The following is a 22,983-nucleotide window of genomic DNA, read 5'->3' as shown; positions in this document are numbered from 1 at the left end:
AACCAAGTCTCGAGGCCTAGTTAGAGAGCTGCAGAAGTACTTATAACCGTTTTTCCGTTGCCTTCTTTTTGTGGAAAAATCGAGTTTTTCAATAAATAATATAAAAATAGATTTGAATTTTCCTCACTGTCTTTCTAAAAATCAATCAATTTTACACTATTTGAATACATAGAATGAAGTTTTTAGAATAGGATATTTTTTCTTTGTCGGACCGTGATGGCCTAGTGGTTACCCATAATTTTTTTTTTTTTTTTAATTTTTTGTTTCAGATCAATTGAATTGTTTGAAGGCGGGAAACCATTATTTCAACTTTTCCGCCCTTTATTTTCCTTTCCTATTCCAGAAGAAATGTATTGATCTTTTTGATCGCTACATCAGTAATAAAATTCATAAAATTTTTTAATGAATAAGCAATAACAGTTATGATAATTTTAGTAAATAAGCAATAAAAGCAATAATAATTTTTAATAAATAAACAATAAAAGAATAAAAATTTTTAACAAATAAGAAATTGTAATTTTAATAAATAAGTAATAATAGCAATAATAGTTCTTAACAAGTAAGCAATAATAATTCTTAACAAATAAGCAATTATAATTTTAATAAATAAGCAATAAAAGCAATAATAATTTTTAATAAATAAGCAATAAAAGCAATAATATTTTTAATAAATAAGCAAGAAAAGCAATAATAATTTTTAATAAATAAGCAAGAAAAGCAATTGTAATTTTAATACATTAGCAAGAAAAGCAATAATAATTTTTAATAAATAAGTTATAAAAGTAATAAAATTTTTATAATATGAGCAATAAAAACAATATTAATTTTTAATAAATAAACAATAAGAGAATAAAAAAATTTAATAAATATGAAATTGTAATTTTAATAAAAAAGTAATAATAGCAATAACAATTCTTAACAAATACGCAATTATAATTTTAATAAATAAGCAATTAATGCAATAATATTTTTAATAAATAAGCATGAACAGCAATAATAATTTTTAATAAATAAGCATGAAAAGCAATTGTAATTTTAATACATTAACAATTTATGAAAGCAATTCATAAAAGCAATAATAATATTTAATAAATAAGTTATAAATGTAATACATTTTTTTAATAAATGAGAAATAAAAGCAATTATAATTTTTAATAAATAAGCGATAAATAATAATATTTTATAATTTTTAATAAGCAATATTTTTTAGAAATAATTAATAAATAAGCAATTATAATTTTAATAATTAAGCAATAAAACAATAATAATTTTTAATGAATAAGCAATAATATTTTTAATGAATAAGCAATAATATTTTTAATAAAAAAGCAATATTAATTTTTTAAATACAATTTTTGTTAGGCATTTTTTTAAATTATAAATTACAATTCGGTTTGGCTGCATTCATTTAGAAATGAAAATAATCTAACTAATGCAGGTAAAAACGTAAACCATGCTATCGATAAAGTTATTTTTATATTTTAAATTATTCCGGTTTCAGGTTTTTTTGTGTGTAAGTGCCATCCATTTTATCTTCTTTCTATTAAAAATTGCTGACTGATTTTAAAATTTGCAAAAGACTTCTATATCTACTTGTATATCAAGTTTTCTGCTTTATCATTCATCTTATTAAAAATATTAAACTTTTTTTATTATCTTGATATCTATAAATATCAAAAATAAAGGAAAGCAAGGGGATTCTAGAGAACTCCAGAGTTTCCAACAGGAGACCTGTTCCTCTCGAAAAATCAATACAGGACATAATTCTCCACAAATCCTATAACTTGAGACTTGAAGAGGGTTGGGGAGAATTCAAATTCTTGTCCCTTAACATCGTTTGTTTCTTAATACGCCTTCCGAGGCATAATTACAGAAAAGATTTCCTTCCTTAAACCAACGTAATAGCCAACAGGTTGCTCGGATTTCAGCGACACCTGGGAGAACGTTCGAAAGTGTGGGTGGAATGCTCGATTCTAGCTCTTTTAGTATCCTTTTCAAAAATGCATTTTATGTACAGTTTCGCCCACACCAAAAGTGTTGATAAAGCATGAGGGAATTCGGGGGAAAAATTAAATTTACTTGAACGAAATATTATGTCGCTTTTAATAAGAGCGAAACGAACCCTACCAAGCTAAGAATAAAGAAGTTAATTTAATTTCATCGATAAATTATGTAACTTAGTTTTTGCTTGGAACATCACTCGTAAAAGTAGTTCTACTTCTTTGAAAGCTTTCGTAATTTTGCGATGTTAGCGCTTGTTAAACTTTTGTTATTTTTGCGATGTTCGGTTTTATTATTGTTATTAATCTTCCAAAGGAAATGATTTTGTACGGCTTAAAGTTAAACAGACAATGGATTTTTAAATAAATAAAAGTGAACCAAAATATGATTTCTTTTTGTTGTTTCAACACCGAAATATAAGTTTATATTCAACTAAATTTGCTTTATAAAATGTATTGTTCAATTAAAATAAATATATATAAAAAATAGAGTAAAATAGTACATTTCAATGATTTCTCTCAAAACGATGTTCTGATTATACGAGGGCAATTCAGAAACTAACCTCCGGTTGATTGAAAAAAATACACCAAGTTAAGTAAAAATATTTTAATATATACATCTTACAACTACATCTTTGCACTATTTTTCGACATAGTCTCCATAACGATTGAGGCACTTATCGTATCTCTTCACAAGCTTTGAAATTCCTTCTGCATAAAAATCACCCGCTTGTGCCTTGAGCCAGCCTGTGACCGCATCTTTGAGCTCTTCGTCGTCATCAAACCGCTGGGACCCGAGCCATTTCTTCATACGCATGAAGAGGTGATAATCGCTTGGCGCCAGATCTGGGCTGTAAGGTGGATGGTTGAAAACGTCCCACTTGAAGGACTCAAGAAGGGCTGTTGTTCTGCGAGCAGAGTGAGGACGGGCGTTATCGTGCAAAAAAACGATACCGGAAGTCAGCATACCACGGCGTTTGTTCTGTATAGCCCGTCGTAATGTTTTTAGTGTTTCACAGTACACGTCTTGATTAATGGTCGTCCCACGTTCCATGAATTCAACCAACAACACCCCTTTGGCATCCCAAAACACCGTTGCCATCAGTTTTCTGGCAGAAAAATCTTGCCGGGCTTTTTTTGGTTTGGTAGGCGAATCTGAATGTGCCCACATCTTTGATTGTTCTTTTGTCTCAGGGTTCACGTACTTAATCCAGGTTTCGTCACCGGTCACGATTCTGTTTAACAATGGTTCTCCTTCGTCCTCATAACGTGACAGAAAGTCTAATGCAGAGGCCATTCTTTGACTTTTGTGGTGGTCGGTAAGAATTTTGGGCACCCATCGTGCACAGAACTCACGGTAACCCAATCTTGCTGTCACTATCTCGTACAAAAGAGTCTTAGAAATCTGTGGAAAATCAGTAGACAACTCCGCCATTGTGAAACGTCGATTTTCACGAACTTTTGCATCAACTGTCTGAACGAGTTCGTCAGTCACCAAGGATGGTCTACCACTCCTCTCTTCATCATGAACGTTTTCTCGTCCACTTTTAAATAAACGTACCCATTCACGGACAACTCCTTCACTCATAACTTTTGGTCCGTACACGGCACAAAGCTCACGATGAATAGCTGCTGCAGAGTATCCTTTGGCTGTAAAAAACCTTATAACAGCACGCACTTCACATTTGGCGGGATTTTCTATTGCAGCACACATTTCAAACTGCCACAAAAACTAAACTAGCGCAGGTACGATGTTCACTCGACTACGGCTTGATGCCGACTGACCTGCTGAGCGTGTGAATGCACAGATGGCGCGCTACTCCCCCCACTACCCGCACTGTGACCAATCGGAGGTTAGTTTCTGAATTGCCCTCGTATTAAAATATCTTTAAAATACTTCAGGTGTCTTAATAAAATATTTCAGATGTCTTATATCAGCTGTATTGTTCAATAAAGTAAATATTTGAACAGAGCAGAGAAGAAATAAACACATTTTAATGACTTTTATCAAAAAAATATGTTCTAATCATATTTAAATAGTTTTGGAATTTCCAAATGTCTAAATTATTGAGGAAATTAAATAAAATTGATAATGAAGATCTTATTAAAGCATTATAAGAAAACTGCGCATGCATTTTATATTTAGAGTTATTTTAAATAACTTTAAATAATTAAAAATTTTAGTTTAGAAAAATAAAAAATAAAAAATTCTTATGAAGACTTAGTGCATGTGCATAAAAATATTAACTTTTAATTAGAATTATAAAATTATACCCAGTTTTATTCCAAATAAATTTAAATAGAATCATAAGGTAAAAATAATAGGAAAAATTTAAAATTTATGCGCTTGAAATATTTTGAAATTTTAAAAAATTATATATTTTTTAATTTAAAAAATATATTTCGTATTAAAATTTTTTTATAGATATTTGTCGTATTTATATATTAATACATGTCATAAAATATTTCATCATTCGAATTGAATAATTTGTAAAAGTGATTAATAGAATCCATCTCCTTTCATACCTTCGCGATGAAAACTTTTAAGTTTAAATGTCATTCCGAAATCATAGTAAGGGTTATGGCAGTGCATGATTTAGCGTGATAAAATGTTTTAGTTTTAATAAATTACAATTTTTTCTTAATATTTTGTATGATGGCTGTTGCTCTTGTCAAAGATTCTTTGATATTCTCTTACGGTGCCCCATAAGTTTCTTCCCTATTTCTAATATGAAATGAATACAACAATATTTACGGTTTAAGATATAATTTATTTTGTTATATAAGAACCCTTTTGCTCTATTACCTTCTCCCCTCTCTCAGGAAGCCTCATTATATTTTTCTTCCAAAATTGCTGTGTTTTGGACAAGAGATAATCCTCGAGACGCATTTTTATTTCGCTGATGAATTTAAAGCGCTTATCATGAAGATAATGTTTTAAGGACAGAAAGAAGTAATAATCAGATGGAGCGAGATCTGGAGAATATGTAGGTTGCGGTAAAACAGCCCAAACAAACTATAAGAGTTTCTCTTTTATAACTAATGCAATATGTGGTCTCTCGTTGTCATGATTAAAAACGATGCCACGTAGGTTCATTAATTCTGGCCGTGTTTTTGCTATGGCAGCTTTCAGTTGATCCATTTGATGACAGTATTTCGTAGAATTTATTGTTTCACTTTGAAGAAGGAGCTCGTAGAAAATGACCGCTTTGCAATCCCACCAGATGTATAAAAGAACTTTTTTGGGGTGAATTTCCTACTTTGCGATAGTTGAAGGCATATTGTCCTTACACCGATGACATAGACGGCTAATAAATAAGCCTGCATGTTTGCACAAGTAGAGACAGATACGGCTATTCATAACGCGACGAGAAAAAAACTTTTGGGACACTTTAATAGAAAGAAATCCCAGCAGTTCAATAGAGTTTGGACATCGCCATTCCTATTGCAACTGCTATAAAATTCATGATAACTTGCTATTTGGAGTGGCGGGATGCCTTAACTGTGAAATACTGAACCTTTTATTCCTATATTTTAAATACTGTCAGCTGTTCTTGTCAAAAATATTCTAGAATGCTGTCACATCACGGCAATAGAGTTTGGAAAGCTTTTGAAATACCAGACATTCTTTGATTGATTAGGTTAATATCTAATTTTGGAGGGGGGGGGGGGGTTCTAACCTCTGATACATGATTGTGAGAACTCTATTCAAAGCTGTAGTCTCAAATGCCGTGTCCAAAGATATATTTTTTATGTTGTTAAACATTATTCGATTGGGAAGGACTTAAATTAAGCGAGACATTGGCATTTTCTATAATAACTTTTCAATAATGAACAAATAGCAAAATATAAAGACCTAATAAATTTAAAAAATTATTTTTTTCTAAAATTAATTACAAAATTATTTTAATTTAATTATCGAATAATTGTTTTACCGAAATTCGGGAGTTAAATTTTTTTGCCTAAGTTTTGACCATATATTTAATTGTTACAGCTTTATAGAAATCATTTCCCTTGTTTCCTTATATATTTAAGCACGTGATTTTTTTTCTATTATTGGAAGCAATATAAGATTTTGTATTGTATCTGCATAGTTTACGTGTGAATAAGAAAGAGAAGTTCCAGAATCGTGAAAGGCTGCATGCAATTATCGAATGGCCCGGCAATGCCATGAGAATTGTATCAATTAGGGATGTTCATGCATATAATAAACAAAACATGTATACCACTATAAAAATGACACTTTCTCAATTATCATAATTTGATGCTTAGAAATCTTTTTGTTGGGGCAATCGCAAATATCAAATCATGCATAACTGAAATTAAATATGGATAATTTTCTTGGTGAAGCAACTGCTTGCCAATGCTGGCTAGTCTAAAATTATACATTTCGACTTCTTAATGTCTTCGACCGTGTGTTGGGAATATTGTATCTGAAGCGGTTACATGACATTTGCACTATTCTGTAAAGTACATTCATTTCGTTGTAAAGCGTTCTGCGGAATATTTAGACTAATGATCGGCATATGGTTCTCGTTAGAGAAACTACAATTTCAGGTTAACTATCGAATTTAAACTAAGTTGCAAACGCCTTGCATCAAGGGACAGATGGTAAAACAGATATTTCACAGCATGAATTAACTTTTTAATCATATTATACCGTCTTGATAATGGGAAATGATAAATTCGAAAATGACACATCTGTCTTCGGATAATTTTCTGAAGTATACTTTTTGAAAAAGAAGATAGAATGTATTGTGATGGTCAAAGAATTCGATCTTCAGATTTTGATGATTTTTGTATATTTTAGACATATCCTAGGCCAATGACAATGAATTTGGTTTTGATTCATTAGTTTTAGTTAAAAATGCAACATATTGGAGAACTTATTTTAAGGCCCCCATTGTGTTCATCGTTAAGGGGATAATGAACATTATATAATGTATTAGAAATTTAATTCAAATTAAATTTCATCAACAACATGGGCGAAGCAGAAAATTGGTAAAGGTGTTTCGCATCATTAAACAACAAAGTATGCGATTTTGACGATATTTTTCTTTATGCAGGGCACACCCGGAAAATTAGTATTCCTGGCTGTGTGGAGTTCCAGGTGACGACGAATGCTTGCAGAGGCTTCTGTCCTTCCTATTCCACCCCATCTCCCGAATGGATTCTTCGATCGAATGCAAGACAGTCCATCTGGTCAGTGGGACAGTGCTGCAATATCATGGAAACCGAAGATGTAAGAACAATTTTTTTCACTCTTATGCCTGACGTAAAAAAAAAAAAAAAAAAAAAAAACAGTTTCTTGTTGAATCGCTCTTTGACTCCTTTTTTATTGAGATCCTTAGATTCCTTATACCATACCATAGCAGTAAAATAAGACAATTGGCATTTGATACATTGATTGACTTGTAAAACCAGGTCAAAATTTGTGGTTGGAGCTATAAATTTATCCATGAAGAAAAGAGCAGCAGAATGATGTTCAGATCAAGATATCATTGCTGCTGAAGGTGGTTTGTATGCAAATAGGATGCCAGTGCATCTCAGCAGAATCAAATGTTTTTATACAACCTGTTATCAAAGTAATATAAATAAATCCTACCACTCTGATTGGAAAATGCTTTCTTCAGTTGGTTCAATATCAGCTCATACCAAAGTTGAATTCTGGAATCTTTGGAAAACATTTACCAAAGTTCTAAAGAATTCAAGATGAATAGTATGGTAGTTGTTACAGGCTGTGATGTAAAATAAAACTGTCAATCGGAAACATTCCGAATGTATCTTCTCATTGAAGAGCAATCTTCAATATCCCCAAAGACCCAGCTATCAACTAAGCAGCTGCATGGTATTTTCCTCATTTAATAATAAGCATAGCAAATTCTTTCTAGTTCTGCAACACTTTACTGTTTAGAGACAAATATACAGCATTCTTGAATCCCATCATCCAAAGTCAGGTGAAAAATTTGATTAGCCAGTTTGAACAAATCTGTGTACTGGATTGTAGAAGCAACAAAATAAAGGCAATCGTTGGAAAACTTTCATTGGTAGCGACCAATGAAAAGGTTTCCAAAAAGCTTTTGGAGAATTGTGTTTGGCTTGGAACAGTGATTCTGGACAAAGTCCGCCGATATGGACAGTTCTAAAAATAACTATTTCTTTATGTACAGCCCTCCTGGAGCACTGAAAACTAAAGAAAGAAATATAATTGTGGATAATAAATGATCATGAAGAATTATCGTAACTTATCTTGGCATTCTGCGGGATCCGAATGATGTCTGTAGGAGATGGTTTGGTTTGGTTTGGTTATATTAACGTCCCGTTTGAAGCAACACTAGTGCTATTTTGGGACGGACTTCATAATTTTGAACCGCGGTCAGATGACGAGGACGACACCTGAGCCAGCACCCCTCTCTCCACACCACACCAGCGGGAGGACGTTTGGTCATGACGGATTTAACGTGCAACAGACCCCCTTACACGACGGTTCTTCGGTGGAATCGGGTCACGAAACTGAAACCCTCCGGTTCCGAAGCCGAGACCTTATCACCAGGCCACCGCGGCCCTCTGTAGGAGATGGAAAAATGAAGTTGGAATCCTAAGAACCATCACCAGCCTCCCATTAGAGTATTTCCCGTCACTGGAGTGAATATAATTGATCTGACCTATTACTCTACCTATCAGAGAAGAGAGAAAGAAGGATTGTCAATATGTGGTTGAAAAGATGTTAGTAAATATGTAGGATTCCAACCTCATTTTTACATCACTTACAGACGTCTTCTGCTAAGATGGTTATTCGGATCACATCGAATTCTAAGATAATTCTTTGTGATCATGTATTTCCCACAATTATATATTTTTTCTTTACTTTTCAGTATACTAGGAGAGCTGCACATAAAGAAATAGTTGCTTTTAGAATTGTTCATATCGACGGACTCTGTATAGAAACTGTGTTCTTGCAAATCGTAGGTGGCCGCTCTCAGTTTAAAACAAGAAATTCAACATTCGAATAATTTATACTACGATCACGAGACAAAATGTTAATTTTCAGACAGAATGCAGCTCATCTCTACAAATAATAAAGAAGAATACGATTATGGTTGTTAGAATTCTATTGGCCAATCGTTTGATGAAAAGCTACTAAATTTGGTGGAAATATATTTTAGAGAGTATCAATACACACTTATCGACAAAAAGCCATACAAATTTATTTAATTATTAAATAATTAAAATTATATTTAAAATTTTAAAAAATCGTTCCGAGGTGCACATTTTCATTCTCCAAAGTATATGTAAGCCGGTTGGTAGTTGTAGGTAAAATTGTTTGAACTATAAAGCACTCCTACACACATTCACACATACTCATTCCTCTTAACTATTAGTAGCGAGTAGCCGCCTTTTACGACCAATTAGTTTGGCAGGAACATTGGTTCTGCTTACTTTCAATTAAATATCTTAAGCAAAAGTTTAGCTGCAAAGTAAACTCTTTTCATTCCAAAATGTTTTTCAGAATATTTAGACTAATGATCGGCAGATGATTCACGTTACAGAAGCGACAGTTGCGCTTTAACTATCGATTTAAGTTAAATTGCATACTCTTTGCATGAAGGAACAGGAAATTTTTCATCATCCACATTATGACGATGTCTCCACATTATCAGGTACCTTTTTGATAATGGAAAATGATACATATGATCATAACACATTTGTTTTCGGACAATTTCCGGAAGTATACTTTCTGAAATAAAGAGAAAATTCACTATGATGTCCAAAAAATTCGATCATCAACTTTTTTTATGACTCTGCACATTTTAGACATATCTTAGTTCACACACACACACACACACACACACACACACACACACACACACACACACATTGCAAATCATGTTATTAATTTTGTGTGTGAGGTTTCCATCAACAGTGTTTTATAAAATACAACGCAGCTTATTTTCCGGTTGTTTTATTTTCTGCTGCAATATAATACGTGGGCTCGCAATTGACTGATTCACAAGATTAGACAAAAAAAATGTGTATATCAGAAAAAGAGATTTAGAAAAAAAAGAGTCATAATTACAAACTCGAGCATTTGTTTATAGATGTACAAGCTCAGGCCGAAAAACACTAACACTTTTAGTGGAATATCATATTAAGGATAATAAAAATTATATTGGGTGATAATTCGTCTTATATGTCTATATCTCTATCAATAAATAATAAGAAGGAGTGTGTCTATCTGTGCATTTTTTTGCACTCTATAGAATGGTTTGTTTGATATAGAGTTACTAAATTTGATAGAATATAACTTAGAGGTGCGAATAAGAATATTGGAGTACTTTTTCGAAATTTTAGTTATTTAAAATCAAGAAAGATTTTTATGCCCTTTTCCTTTTAACATCTAAAAGTTTTATTATTCAAAAATGATTTTTTTAGATATTTTTTTTTTTTTTACAAAATTCAAAATAACGATTTTCTTATTGATATCAATTTATTTGCTGTGCAATTTAAATTTGTTTTGATAATGCCATTTTTACAAAAGTTTTAACAATATATTTTATTTTTTTCCATAAAATTAAATCTTTTTCATTTTTTTTTTCAAATACATAATCGCATTATTTTCAGTTGTGTTGAAAGTTGAAGAAAGATTTTATTTATTTTCTGCTCAATTTATATGAAAATTCAAAAAAATGAAATTACATTATCGCAAATTGTCAAATTGCTATTAAAAATATGTTATCGGACAATTAGTTTTTCGTGGCAGTATGACGTCATGGCACTTGATTCCATTATAAAGGTTCATTTACACAATAAATGAAAAAAAAATTAAAATAACATGATTCTAATGCTTATAATGATAAAGCGATGCTTTTAAGGAAATTATGAGCATCAAAGTTACACATAATAAATTTAGTGAAAATTAATATATCAATATTTCCGATGAACATATCTGCATCAAGGTGGCTACCTGTAACTTTTCCCAATTGGATGTCTTCTCTCAGGTACTATTTAAAATTGTGCACCACCATTTTGGCTATTTTTTAAAAATTTCGTTTATTAAATATATCTACAGATTAATAAGAAGATGTAGATTACTTTTTCGAAGAAAATAATGAAATATATTTTATTTTCTGGTACAGTAAAAAAAGTTCTTGCATTTGATGAATAACTATGCATCGAATAACTTTTCAAAGTGCAAATAGTTCAATATTTAAATGAATTATTCCAGGTTATTGTGTTAGGCAAAATTACTTTGAATCAAAAATTGTCTTTTTGAATGGAAAGTCCGAGATAAAACAAGGAAACCTATTTGGTGCAGGCAGCTGATACCGAAACTTGAGTTTTCATGTTTTGTTCATAATGGAACATATTGTCATCATTTGCTTCATGAAGATATTTGTAATCTTCTACTCGAGATTGTTGAGTACATCTGATTTGAAACCATCATAGTGGAGCCTTAGCAGCATTGATAATTAGCATAGCCATTACCTAGGCAGCATTTAATTAAGGCTAACATACGGGTAAAGATCTTCTTTATTTGCTTCATGAATGATGTCATCATAGTTTTGACATTTGCTTCAGCAGTATTTGTTTAAAGCTATCAAATTGAAAAATATTGTCATTGTTTGCTGCATGAAAGATGTCATCATAATCATGAGATTTGCCTCAGCAGTATTGATTAGGGTTATCATACTGGGAAACATCGTCTTCTTTGCTTCATGAAGGATCTCATTATAGTAATGACATTTGCTTCAGCAGCATTTGTTTATAGCTATCAAATTGAAAAACATCGTCATCGTTTGCTGCATGGCGGATGTCATCGCAGTTATGAGATTTACCTCAGAGGCATTTGTTTATGGCCTTCATACTGGGAAACATCGTCGTCTTTGCTTCATGAAGGATGTCATTTTAGTCATAACATTTGCTTCAACATTATTTGTTTATAGCTATCAAATTGAAAAACATCTTCATCGTTTACTGCACGGCGGATGTCGTCATATTTATGTGATGGGCCTCAACAGCATTTGTTTATGGCCTTTATACTGGGAAACATCGTCTTCTTTGCTTCATGAAGGATGTCATTATAGTCATGACATTTGCTTCAGCAGCATTTGTTTAGAGCTATCAAGTCGAAAAACATGTCATCGTTTACTGCACGGTGGATGTCGTCATAGCTATGTGATGTGCCTCAACAGCATTTGAAGGAGGAAATAAAATAACTTACTTTCCATCTACATTGTGATATCAGCTTGGGGCGGCTTTAGAATCTGGCATAATTCATTTAAAAAATATTTTTAATGTCGGATTTCTGCAGAATTTTGATTCACTTAAGGTATTCCTTCGAACGACTTTTTAGAAAATATATAACGAAGCAATATATATGTTCATTGGAAGAATTATATTATAGACTTATTTTTTCCTCGCTAGCTCAATACTACAAATCAGCGCTAGTTTATCAATTTTAAGCATTTAAAGTACACGGAAATTGAATAGTTTTGCGTTTGTGCCTTGAAATTTAGTCCAAATAGACAACTGCCGAATCATCAAATTACTTAAACTAAAGGAAGCGACTGTATTTAATAAGATTTTACAAAAGGAGCGTTATTAGAAATGATCAAATACCTGCGATTAGAATGAAAACTACCACATTTTTGTCAGGTAAAGTTATTCTATAAAATAACATATGCCATAATATTATAATAATTTAATCAAGAAACCAGAATTAAAGGAAAAAATCTGACAAGTATGTAATGATATGCAAACGCCAACGTACAAATGTTCTGTTGTCTAAACTTTCTGCTCGCTCTGTGAGTCTAAAGGTAGCATAAAAAGCAACTCAATTTTTTCTTCCTTTTTTTCATAAGCTCAGAATATTCAACCGAGAAAAAAAGATTGAATAACACTCTCAATATTTTATTCAGTTATTTCCTAAGATATGGATAAAGGAAAAAAAAATAACCCAAAATACAAGAAAATTTTTTACTGGAGGTAAAAAAAGAAACTGGATCGGTATGATAGAACATTGAATGAAATAGATTCAGGCGTCTTGAAAATACAGAAATGCTTTCTTAATATAAAGCTTTAGGAAAAAAAATTCTGAGTGGTACCATTTCTTAGAATACTCCTCAAAGTTAAACAAATGCTCTTGGAAAGCAAAAAGGCGATTCAGATTCAGTTTTTTTCTTTCTTTTTCTTTATATAATCTGACGATGATTTTCACAGGGAAAAAAAGTACTGGAAAAGGTTTGAAGAAGGTATTCCAGATATTTTTAGCTCGTTTTTTGTTTTGTTTAGATACGCGTTATTGAATCAAGGCGTGCGTATGGGCGAAATTTGATTATTTGGCGAGTGCAAAGTATTTTCACCGCCAATGTGGATGTTTTTCAGCTTTTCGGAGTTAAAAGATTGATGTCGCTTTATTGTAGATATTCTCGAGTCGTGGGAGATGGTCTAACCGAAGAGGGGTAAGAAATTCATCTTAGTTTGTGAGGCGATGTTTTAGGAAATTTGATGGTTGTGGGAGTACCTTCCAAAAATGGCTCAAGTCCATTGATTTCACAAATTAAAACGATTTTATTGTGTTTGTGAAACGTGTTGTCAGAGTTTATTTCTTTCGTAATTTCCATTGTTTATGTGTATAGACATTTTGGTTTATATTAAAAGATTTTTTTTGTTGAAATTTTAACATGTTCTTTTAAAATTATCTGATGATATCTTAAAAGATGTCTTCAATGTCGATCGTTTGGTATAGAATTTAGGGCATTTTCACAAGAAAAAGTTTCATAGATCTGGTGAACTTGCAGGGTATTCTATGGGATACAAGAGGATTGTTGTTTGGAAGATATTTATTGCTAGTTTGTTTTGGAAGGTATTGGAAGATATTCTCGAGTACATTCTCGAATACATCGAATACATCTATGGAATATATGTATTACCAGTCGTCTTTGGCGACCAGCTAGTTCGCCGAAGATATTGGTTATATATTTAATTTCAGTTAAATCGTTTAGATAAGACTTCATGTCCATTTTCCATCAAAATGTCAGACATTAAAATAATGCTGTGTTAATAGTCTTATATATGCTCTGCTCAGTGCAATCTTTTCTAATATAAACCAGTTTCATAATAATCTTTCCTTAGGTTACAATACAATGGAATCACGAGATCAAATATTTGTTTATTACACGCTATCAAAAGTTACATTAACCACAATGAAAATATTGTTGAAATGAAATGCTATTCACAACAATGAAAATATTGTTGTGAAATATATTTTAAAATATGTCTAAAATTTAATTAAATCTCGGACTAAGAATTTCACAGCAATTAAGCTGGCATCGTCGAAAAGAGAATTTTTTGGATTTCAAAATGGTTATAAAAATAATTTTTGTGAGGGAGTTTTGGAGGTTATAGCAAAAAAGCATCAAAATCTAATTTATTTCTTTAATTAAAATAAAATTCCAAATAAAAAAAATCCTTCTCAGGTGCACATTCTCACCCTCCAATGTATATGTGTGTTAAATTTGGTTGCTTTCTTTTAATAAATAGAGATATCTTTGGTTCATCCCTATTAGATATATGTTATGATCAATTTAATTTTGCATGTATTTTTTGGGATATCTGTGTTTATGAAACCAGTTTAGAAAAGGGATCGCTCCAAAACAATATATTAATGACTATACCACACTATAAAATCTGTGAACTATCAACTGCAGCCTTTTTATTTTAACATTTTATTATATAAAATCTGGAATATTATTATGCTAAATGTCGGGTTTACACTCAGCCAGTTATAAGACGGCAAGTAGGCAGCGCCTGCGTAGAAAGGCTGAAAAATGCTGTCGGTCGATGGCAAGTAAATATCCCGACGGGACAACTACAAGCCGCTGTATTATATTTTTCTTACTGCGCATGCGTTTGTAGAATTTGGCGGTTTTTTTTTTTTGCGTGAAAAAATTTATTACTTATCGTAGGTTAATTCCGACATTTTTTGTTCTTTTTTCTTTCTGATGCGAGGTTGTGCTTTTAAAAAAAAAAATATTTGCCATTCCCTTTCTAAAGTTTTCCAAATGTAGTTATGTTGACTTTTTTTTTTATTTTATCATGTTTCTTTGTGCAAATATCCATCATTTTAATACGATACGCAGTGAAAAAGAAAAATTCAGGGACGCCAAAACGGCAATTTATAGCCAAGCATGGAATGCCTGAATCTATCTTATGAAATTGTGGCAAACATAAATCAGCCCCTTACTACGCATGCGCTGCCTACTGGCCATCATTATAATGGCTGACAATATCAAATCATTCTAAATTAAATTATTTGAGGAATTTGAAAATTATAACTCTTTTGGTACCTGAATGACATATGAAGGTTATTGCATTACTTTTCAGTAATACTTATTTTTGAGTAACCATATGCATGCATTTCTAAATTGTTTTAATTTTTATTACAGAATAAGCAAGAATAAAGTGGTAATTATCATTATTGCAATTTTTAGATAAATGAATTGCACTAATTAAAAAAATGAAAGGGACCACTTTTATTGCAATAATAATTCTTGTTTTTTTTATTTCTTTTAAAGAAATGCTTGTAGAGATATTTTAAAATTTTAATCATGTTTCAAAATGTTTCTAAAATTTTGATGGCAATGCTATTTGTTCTCCATTCCAATTAAAACAAACTCGGTTAAATTAATTTATTGAATCTCAAAAACAAAACTCTATGTGTTTTGAAAAATAAGAGAAAGGAGGATTAGTTAATATTTAATTATTAATTATTATTATTAATATATTATTATTAATTAATATTTTCAACTCTATTTGTCAGCTTGTTGATATAATTGGAATTTCTTTCGTCAGTTTTTCAATTGAAACTTAAATATATTAGAACTTAAAAATAAATATAAAATTATATATTTTTATTAGTAGAACTTTATATTTTTCTTATTGCCTAAAAACGGTTTAGAATTGCCATCTTACCACATTGTACAGCAAAAAATTTAAATAAATTAAATATCTTAGAAAACTAAGATATTCATATTATGAATTAGAATCTGATTTGATGATTTTAAAAAATTAAAAAATAGCAATAATTTAGTTAACTGATATCGTGCTTTAAAAAACAAAATCGTGGTAAAAATAAGCTTATTTTATATAAGACACATAGCGTATGTAAAAGACAAAGAAACTCGAATATCTTATTTCGAAGCGTTGTAACATAATTATATTAATATTAGAGTGTCCCAAGAGTTTTTTTTTCTCATCGCACTTTGAATGATCTTATCTGGCTCTGCTTGTGCAAACACACAGGATTATCTATTAGCCATCTATGTCATCGGTTTTAGTCGTACCAGAGCTTTACTACACCCCCAAAAAGCACTTTTGTCCATTGGTGGGAATGAAAAGGCGATGAGCTTCTTCCTCAAGGTGAAGCAATAAATTGTACGAAAAACTGTCATCAATTGGATAAATTGAAAGCTGCCATAGCAAAAACACGGTAGATATTATTATATTAGAGTGTCCCAAGAGTTTTTTTTTTCTCATCGCACTTTGAATGATCTTATCTGGCTCTGCTTGTGCAAACACACAGGATTATCTATTAGCCATCTATGTCATCGGTTTTAGTCGTACCAGAGCTTTATTGCACCCCCAAAAAGCACTTTTGTCCATTGGTGGGAATGAAAAGGCGATGAGCTTCTTCCTCAAGGTGAAGCAATAAATTGTACGAAAAACTGTCATCAATTGGATAAATTGAAAGCTGCCATAGCAAAAACACGGTAGATATTATTATATTAGAGTGTCCCAAGAGTTTTTTTTTTCTCATCGCACTTTGAATGATCTTATCTGGCTCTGCTTGTGCAAACACACAGGATTATCTATTAGCCATCTATGTCATCGGTTTTAGTCGTACCAGAGCTTTACTACACCCCCAAAAAGCACTTTTGTCCATTGGTGGGAATGAAAAGGCGATGAGCTTCTTCCTCAAGGTGAAGCAATAAATTGTACGAAAAACTGTCATCAATTGGATAAATTGAAAGCTGCCATAGCAAAAACACGGTAGATATTATTATATTAGAGTGTCCCAAGAGTTTTTTTTTTCTCATCGCACTTTGAATGATCTTATCTGGCTCTGCTTGTGCAAACACACAGGATTATCTATTAGCCATCTATGTCATCGGTTTTAGTCGTACCAGAGCTTTACTACACCCCCAAAAAGCACTTTTGTCCATTGGTGGGAATGAAAAGGCGATGAGCTTCTTCCTCAAGGTGAAGCAATAAATTGTACGAAAAACTGTCATCAATTGGATAAATTGAAAGCTGCCATAGCAAAAACACGGTAGATATTATTATATTAGAGTGTCCCAAGAGTTTTTTTTTTCTCATCGCACTTTGAATGATCTTATCTGGCTCTGCTTGTGCAAACACACAGGATTATCTATTAGCCATCTATGTCATCGGTTTTAGTCGTACCAGAGCTTTACTGCACCCCCAAAAAGCACTTTTGTCCATTGGTGGGAATGAAAAGGCGATGAGCTTCTTCCTCAAGGTGAAGCAATAAATTGTACGAAAAACTGTCATCAATTGGATAAATTGAAAGCTGCCATAGCAAAAACACGGTAGATATTATTATATTAAAGTGTCCCAAGAGTTTTTTTTTTTCTCATCGCACTTTGAATGATCTTATCTGGCTCTGCTTGTGCAAACACACAGGATTATCTATTAGCCATCTATGTCATCGGTTTTAGTCGTACCAGAGCTTTACTACACCCCCAAAAAGCACTTTTGTCCATTGGTGGGAATGAAAAGGCGATGAGCTTCTTCCTCAAGGTGAAGCAATAAATTGTACGAAAAACTGTCATCAATTGCATAAATTGAAAGCTGCCATAGCAAAAACACGGTAGATATTATTATATTAGAGTGTCCCAAGAGTTTTTTTTTTCTCATCGCACTTTGAATGATCTTATCTGGCTCTGCTTGTGCAAACACACAGGATTATCTATTAGCCATCTATGTCATCGGTTTTAGTCGTACCAGAGCTTTACTGCACCCCCAAAAAGCACTTTTGTCCATTGGTGGGAATGAAAAGGCGATGAGCTTCTTCCTCAAGGTGAAGCAATAAATTGTACGAAAAACTGTCATCAATTGGATAAATTGAAAGCTGCCATAGCAAAAACACGGTAGATATTATTATATTAGAGTGTCCCAAGAGTTTTTTTTTTTCTCATCGCACTTTGAATGATCTTATCTGGCTCTGCTTGTGCAAACACACAGGATTATCTATTAGCCATCTATGTCATCGGTTTTAGTCGTACCAGAGCTTTACTACACCCCCAAAAAGCACTTTTGTCCATTGGTGGGAATGAAAAGGCGATGAGCTTCTTCCTCAAGGTGAAGCAATAAATTGTACGAAAAACTGTCATCAATTGGATAAATTGAAAGCTGCCATAGCAAAAACACGGTAGATATTATTATATTAGAGTGTCCCAAGAGTTTTTTTTTTCTCATCGCACTTTGAATGATCTTATCTGGCTCTGCTTGTGCAAACACACAGGATTATCTATTAGCCATCTATGTCATCGGTTTTAGTCGTACCAGAGCTTTATTGCACCCCCAAAAAGCACTTTTGTCCATTGGTGGGAATGAAAAGGCGATGAGCTTCTTCCTCAAGGTGAAGCAATAAATTGTACGAAAAACTGTCATCAATTGGATAAATTGAAAGCTGCCATAGCAAAAACACGGTAGATATTATTATATTAGAGTGTCCCAAGAGTTTTTTTTTTCTCATCGCACTTTGAATGATCTTATCTGGCTCTGCTTGTGCAAACACACAGGATTATCTATTAGCCATCTATGTCATCGGTTTTAGTCGTACCAGAGCTTTATTGCACCCCCAAAAAGCACTTTTGTCCATTGGTGGGAATGAAAAGGCGATGAGCTTCTTCCTCAAGGTGAAGCAATAAATTGTACGAAAAACTGTCATCAATTGGATAAATTGAAAGCTGCCATAGCAAAAACACGGTAGATATTATTATATTAAAGTGTCCCAAGAGTTTTTTTTTTCTCATCGCACTTTGAATGATCTTATCTGGCTCTGCTTGTGCAAACACACAGGATTATCTATTAGCCATCTATGTCATCGGTTTTAGTCGTACCAGAGCTTTACTACACCCCCAAAAAGCACTTTTGTCCATTGGTGGGAATGAAAAGGCGATGAGCTTCTTCCTCAAGGTGAAGCAATAAATTGTACGAAAAACTGTCATCAATTGCATAAATTGAAAGCTGCCATAGCAAAAACACGGTAGATATTATTATATTAGAGTGTCCCAAGAGTTTTTTTTTTCTCATCGCACTTTGAATGATCTTATCTGGCTCTGCTTGTGCAAACACACAGGATTATCTATTAGCCATCTATGTCATCGGTTTTAGTCGTACCAGAGCTTTACTGCACCCCCAAAAAGCACTTTTGTCCATTGGTGGGAATGAAAAGGCGATGAGCTTCTTCCTCAAGGTGAAGCAATAAATTGTACGAAAAACTGTCATCAATTGGATAAATTGAAAGCTGCCATAGCAAAAACACGGTAGATATTATTATATTAGAGTGTCCCAAGAGTTTTTTTTTTTCTCATCGCACTTTGAATGATCTTATCTGGCTCTGCTTGTGCAAACACACAGGATTATCTATTAGCCATCTATGTCATCGGTTTTAGTCGTACCAGAGCTTTACTACACCCCCAAAAAGCACTTTTGTCCATTGGTGGGAATGAAAAGGCGATGAGCTTCTTCCTCAAGGTGAAGCAATAAATTGTACGAAAAACTGTCATCAATTGGATAAATTGAAAGCTGCCATAGCAAAAACACGGTAGATATTATTATATTAGAGTGTCCCAAGAGTTTTTTTTTTTTCTCATCGCACTTTGAATGATCTTATCTGGCTCTGCTTGTGCAAACACACAGGATTATCTATTAGCCATCTATGTCATCGGTTTTAGTCGTACCAGAGCTTTACTACACCCCCAAAAAGCACTTTTGTCCATTGGTGGGAATGAAAAGGCGATGAGCTTCTTCCTCAAGGTGAAGCAATAAATTGTACGAAAAACTGTCATCAATTGGATAAATTGAAAGCTGCCATAGCAAAAACACGGTAGATATTATTATATTAGAGTGTCCCAAGAGTTTTTTTTTTCTCATCGCACTTTGAATGATCTTATCTGGCTCTGCTTGTGCAAACACACAGGATTATCTATTAGCCATCTATGTCATCGGTTTTAGTCGTACCAGAGCTTTACTACACCCCCAAAAAGCACTTTTGTCCATTGGTGGGAATGAAAAGGCGATGAGCTTCTTCCTCAAGGTGAAGCAATAAATTGTACGAAAAACTGTCATCAATTGGATAAATTGAAAGCTGCCATAGCAAAAACACGGTAGATATTATTATATTAAAGTGTCCCAAGAGTTTTTTTTTTTCTCATCGCACTTTGAATGATCTTATCTGGCTCTGCTTGTGCAAACACACAGGATTATCTATTAGCCATCTATGTCATCGGTTTTAGTCGTACCAGAGCTTTACTACACCCCCAAAAAGCACTTTTGTCCATTGGTGGGAATGAAAAGGCGATGAGCTTCTTCCTCAAGGTGAAGCAATAAATTGTACGAAAAACTGTCATCAATTGCATAAATTGAAAGCTGCCATAGCAAAAACACGGTAGATATTATTATATTAGAGTGTCCCAAGAGTTTTTTTTTTCTCATCGCACTTTGAATGATCTTATCTGGCTCTGCTTGTGCAAACACACAGGATTATCTATTAGCCATCTATGTCATCGGTTTTAGTCGTACCAGAGCTTTACTGCACCCCCAAAAAGCACTTTTGTCCATTGGTGGGAATGAAAAGGCGATGAGCTTCTTCCTCAAGGTGAAGCAATAAATTGTACGAAAAACTGTCATCAATTGGATAAATTGAAAGCTGCCATAGCAAAAACACGGTAGATATTATTATATTAGAGTGTCCCAAGAGTTTTTTTTTTTCTCATCGCACTTTGAATGATCTTATCTGGCTCTGCTTGTGCAAACACACAGGATTATCTATTAGCCATCTATGTCATCGGTTTTAGTCGTACCAGAGCTTTACTACACCCCCAAAAAGCACTTTTGTCCATTGGTGGGAATGAAAAGGCGATGAGCTTCTTCCTCAAGGTGAAGCAATAAATTGTACGAAAAACTGTCATCAATTGGATAAATTGAAAGCTGCCATAGCAAAAACACGGTAGATATTATTATATTAGAGTGTCCCAAGAGTTTTTTTTTTCTCATCGCACTTTGAATGATCTTATCTGGCTCTGCTTGTGCAAACACACAGGATTATCTATTAGCCATCTATGTCATCGGTTTTAGTCGTACCAGAGCTTTATTGCACCCCCAAAAAGCACTTTTGTCCATTGGTGGGAATGAAAAGGCGATGAGCTTCTTCCTCAAGGTGAAGCAATAAATTGTACGAAAAACTGTCATCAATTGGATAAATTGAAAGCTGCCATAGCAAAAACACGGTAGATATTATTATATTAGAGTGTCCCAAGAGTTTTTTTTTTCTCATCGCACTTTGAATGATCTTATCTGGCTCTGCTTGTGCAAACACACAGGATTATCTATTAGCCATCTATGTCATCGGTTTTAGTCGTACCAGAGCTTTATTGCACCCCCAAAAAGCACTTTTGTCCATTGGTGGGAATGAAAAGGCGATGAGCTTCTTCCTCAAGGTGAAGCAATAAATTGTACGAAAAACTGTCATCAATTGGATAAATTGAAAGCTGCCATAGCAAAAACACGGTAGATATTATTATATTAAAGTGTCCCAAGAGTTTTTTTTTTCTCATCGCACTTTGAATGATCTTATCTGGCTCTGCTTGTGCAAACACACAGGATTATCTATTAGCCATCTATGTCATCGGTTTTAGTCGTACCAGAGCTTTACTACACCCCCAAAAAGCACTTTTGTCCATTGGTGGGAATGAAAAGGCGATGAGCTTCTTCCTCAAGGTGAAGCAATAAATTGTACGAAAAACTGTCATCAATTGCATAAATTGAAAGCTGCCATAGCAAAAACACGGTAGATATTATTATATTAGAGTGTCCCAAGAGTTTTTTTTTTCTCATCGCACTTTGAATGATCTTATCTGGCTCTGCTTGTGCAAACACACAGGATTATCTATTAGCCATCTATGTCATCGGTTTTAGTCGTACCAGAGCTTTACTGCACCCCCAAAAAGCACTTTTGTCCATTGGTGGGAATGAAAAGGCGATGAGCTTCTTCCTCAAGGTGAAGCAATAAATTGTACGAAAAACTGTCATCAATTGGATAAATTGAAAGCTGCCATAGCAAAAACACGGTAGATATTATTATATTAGAGTGTCCCAAGAGTTTTTTTTTTTCTCATCGCACTTTGAATGATCTTATCTGGCTCTGCTTGTGCAAACACACAGGATTATCTATTAGCCATCTATGTCATCGGTTTTAGTCGTACCAGAGCTTTACTACACCCCCAAAAAGCACTTTTGTCCATTGGTGGGAATGAAAAGGCGATGAGCTTCTTCCTCAAGGTGAAGCAATAAATTGTACGAAAAACTGTCATCAATTGGATAAATTGAAAGCTGCCATAGCAAAAACACGGTAGATATTATTATATTAGAGTGTCCCAAGAGTTTTTTTTTTTTCTCATCGCACTTTGAATGATCTTATCTGGCTCTGCTTGTGCAAACACACAGGATTATCTATTAGCCATCTATGTCATCGGTTTTAGTCGTACCAGAGCTTTACTACACCCCCAAAAAGCACTTTTGTCCATTGGTGGGAATGAAAAGGCGATGAGCTTCTTCCTCAAGGTGAAGCAATAAATTGTACGAAAAACTGTCATCAATTGGATAAATTGAAAGCTGCCATAGCAAAAACACGGTAGATATTATTATATTAGAGTGTCCCAAGAGTTTTTTTTTT

The 22,983-nt window shown here is 33.2% G+C and overlaps 1 protein-coding gene across 1 annotated transcript in view; it reads left to right on the top strand.

The window, feature by feature from the left end:
• Nucleotides 1–22,983, top strand: part of LOC129976157 (thyrostimulin alpha-2 subunit-like) — a 91,913-nt gene that overhangs the window by 65,050 nt on the left and 3,880 nt on the right. The window contains exon 3 of the mRNA XM_056089586.1: nt 7,067–7,242. Coding sequence (XP_055945561.1) covers nt 7,067–7,242 — 176 coding nt within the window. The remainder of the gene's footprint in view (nt 1–7,066; nt 7,243–22,983) is intronic.

This window comes from Argiope bruennichi, chromosome 7, assembly GCF_947563725.1.
Source record: "Argiope bruennichi chromosome 7, qqArgBrue1.1, whole genome shotgun sequence".
Taxonomy (NCBI): Eukaryota; Metazoa; Arthropoda; class Arachnida; order Araneae; family Araneidae; genus Argiope; species Argiope bruennichi.
The sequence above is the reverse complement of the archived record's forward strand: the minus strand, read 5'-3'. Positions and strand labels throughout refer to the sequence as shown.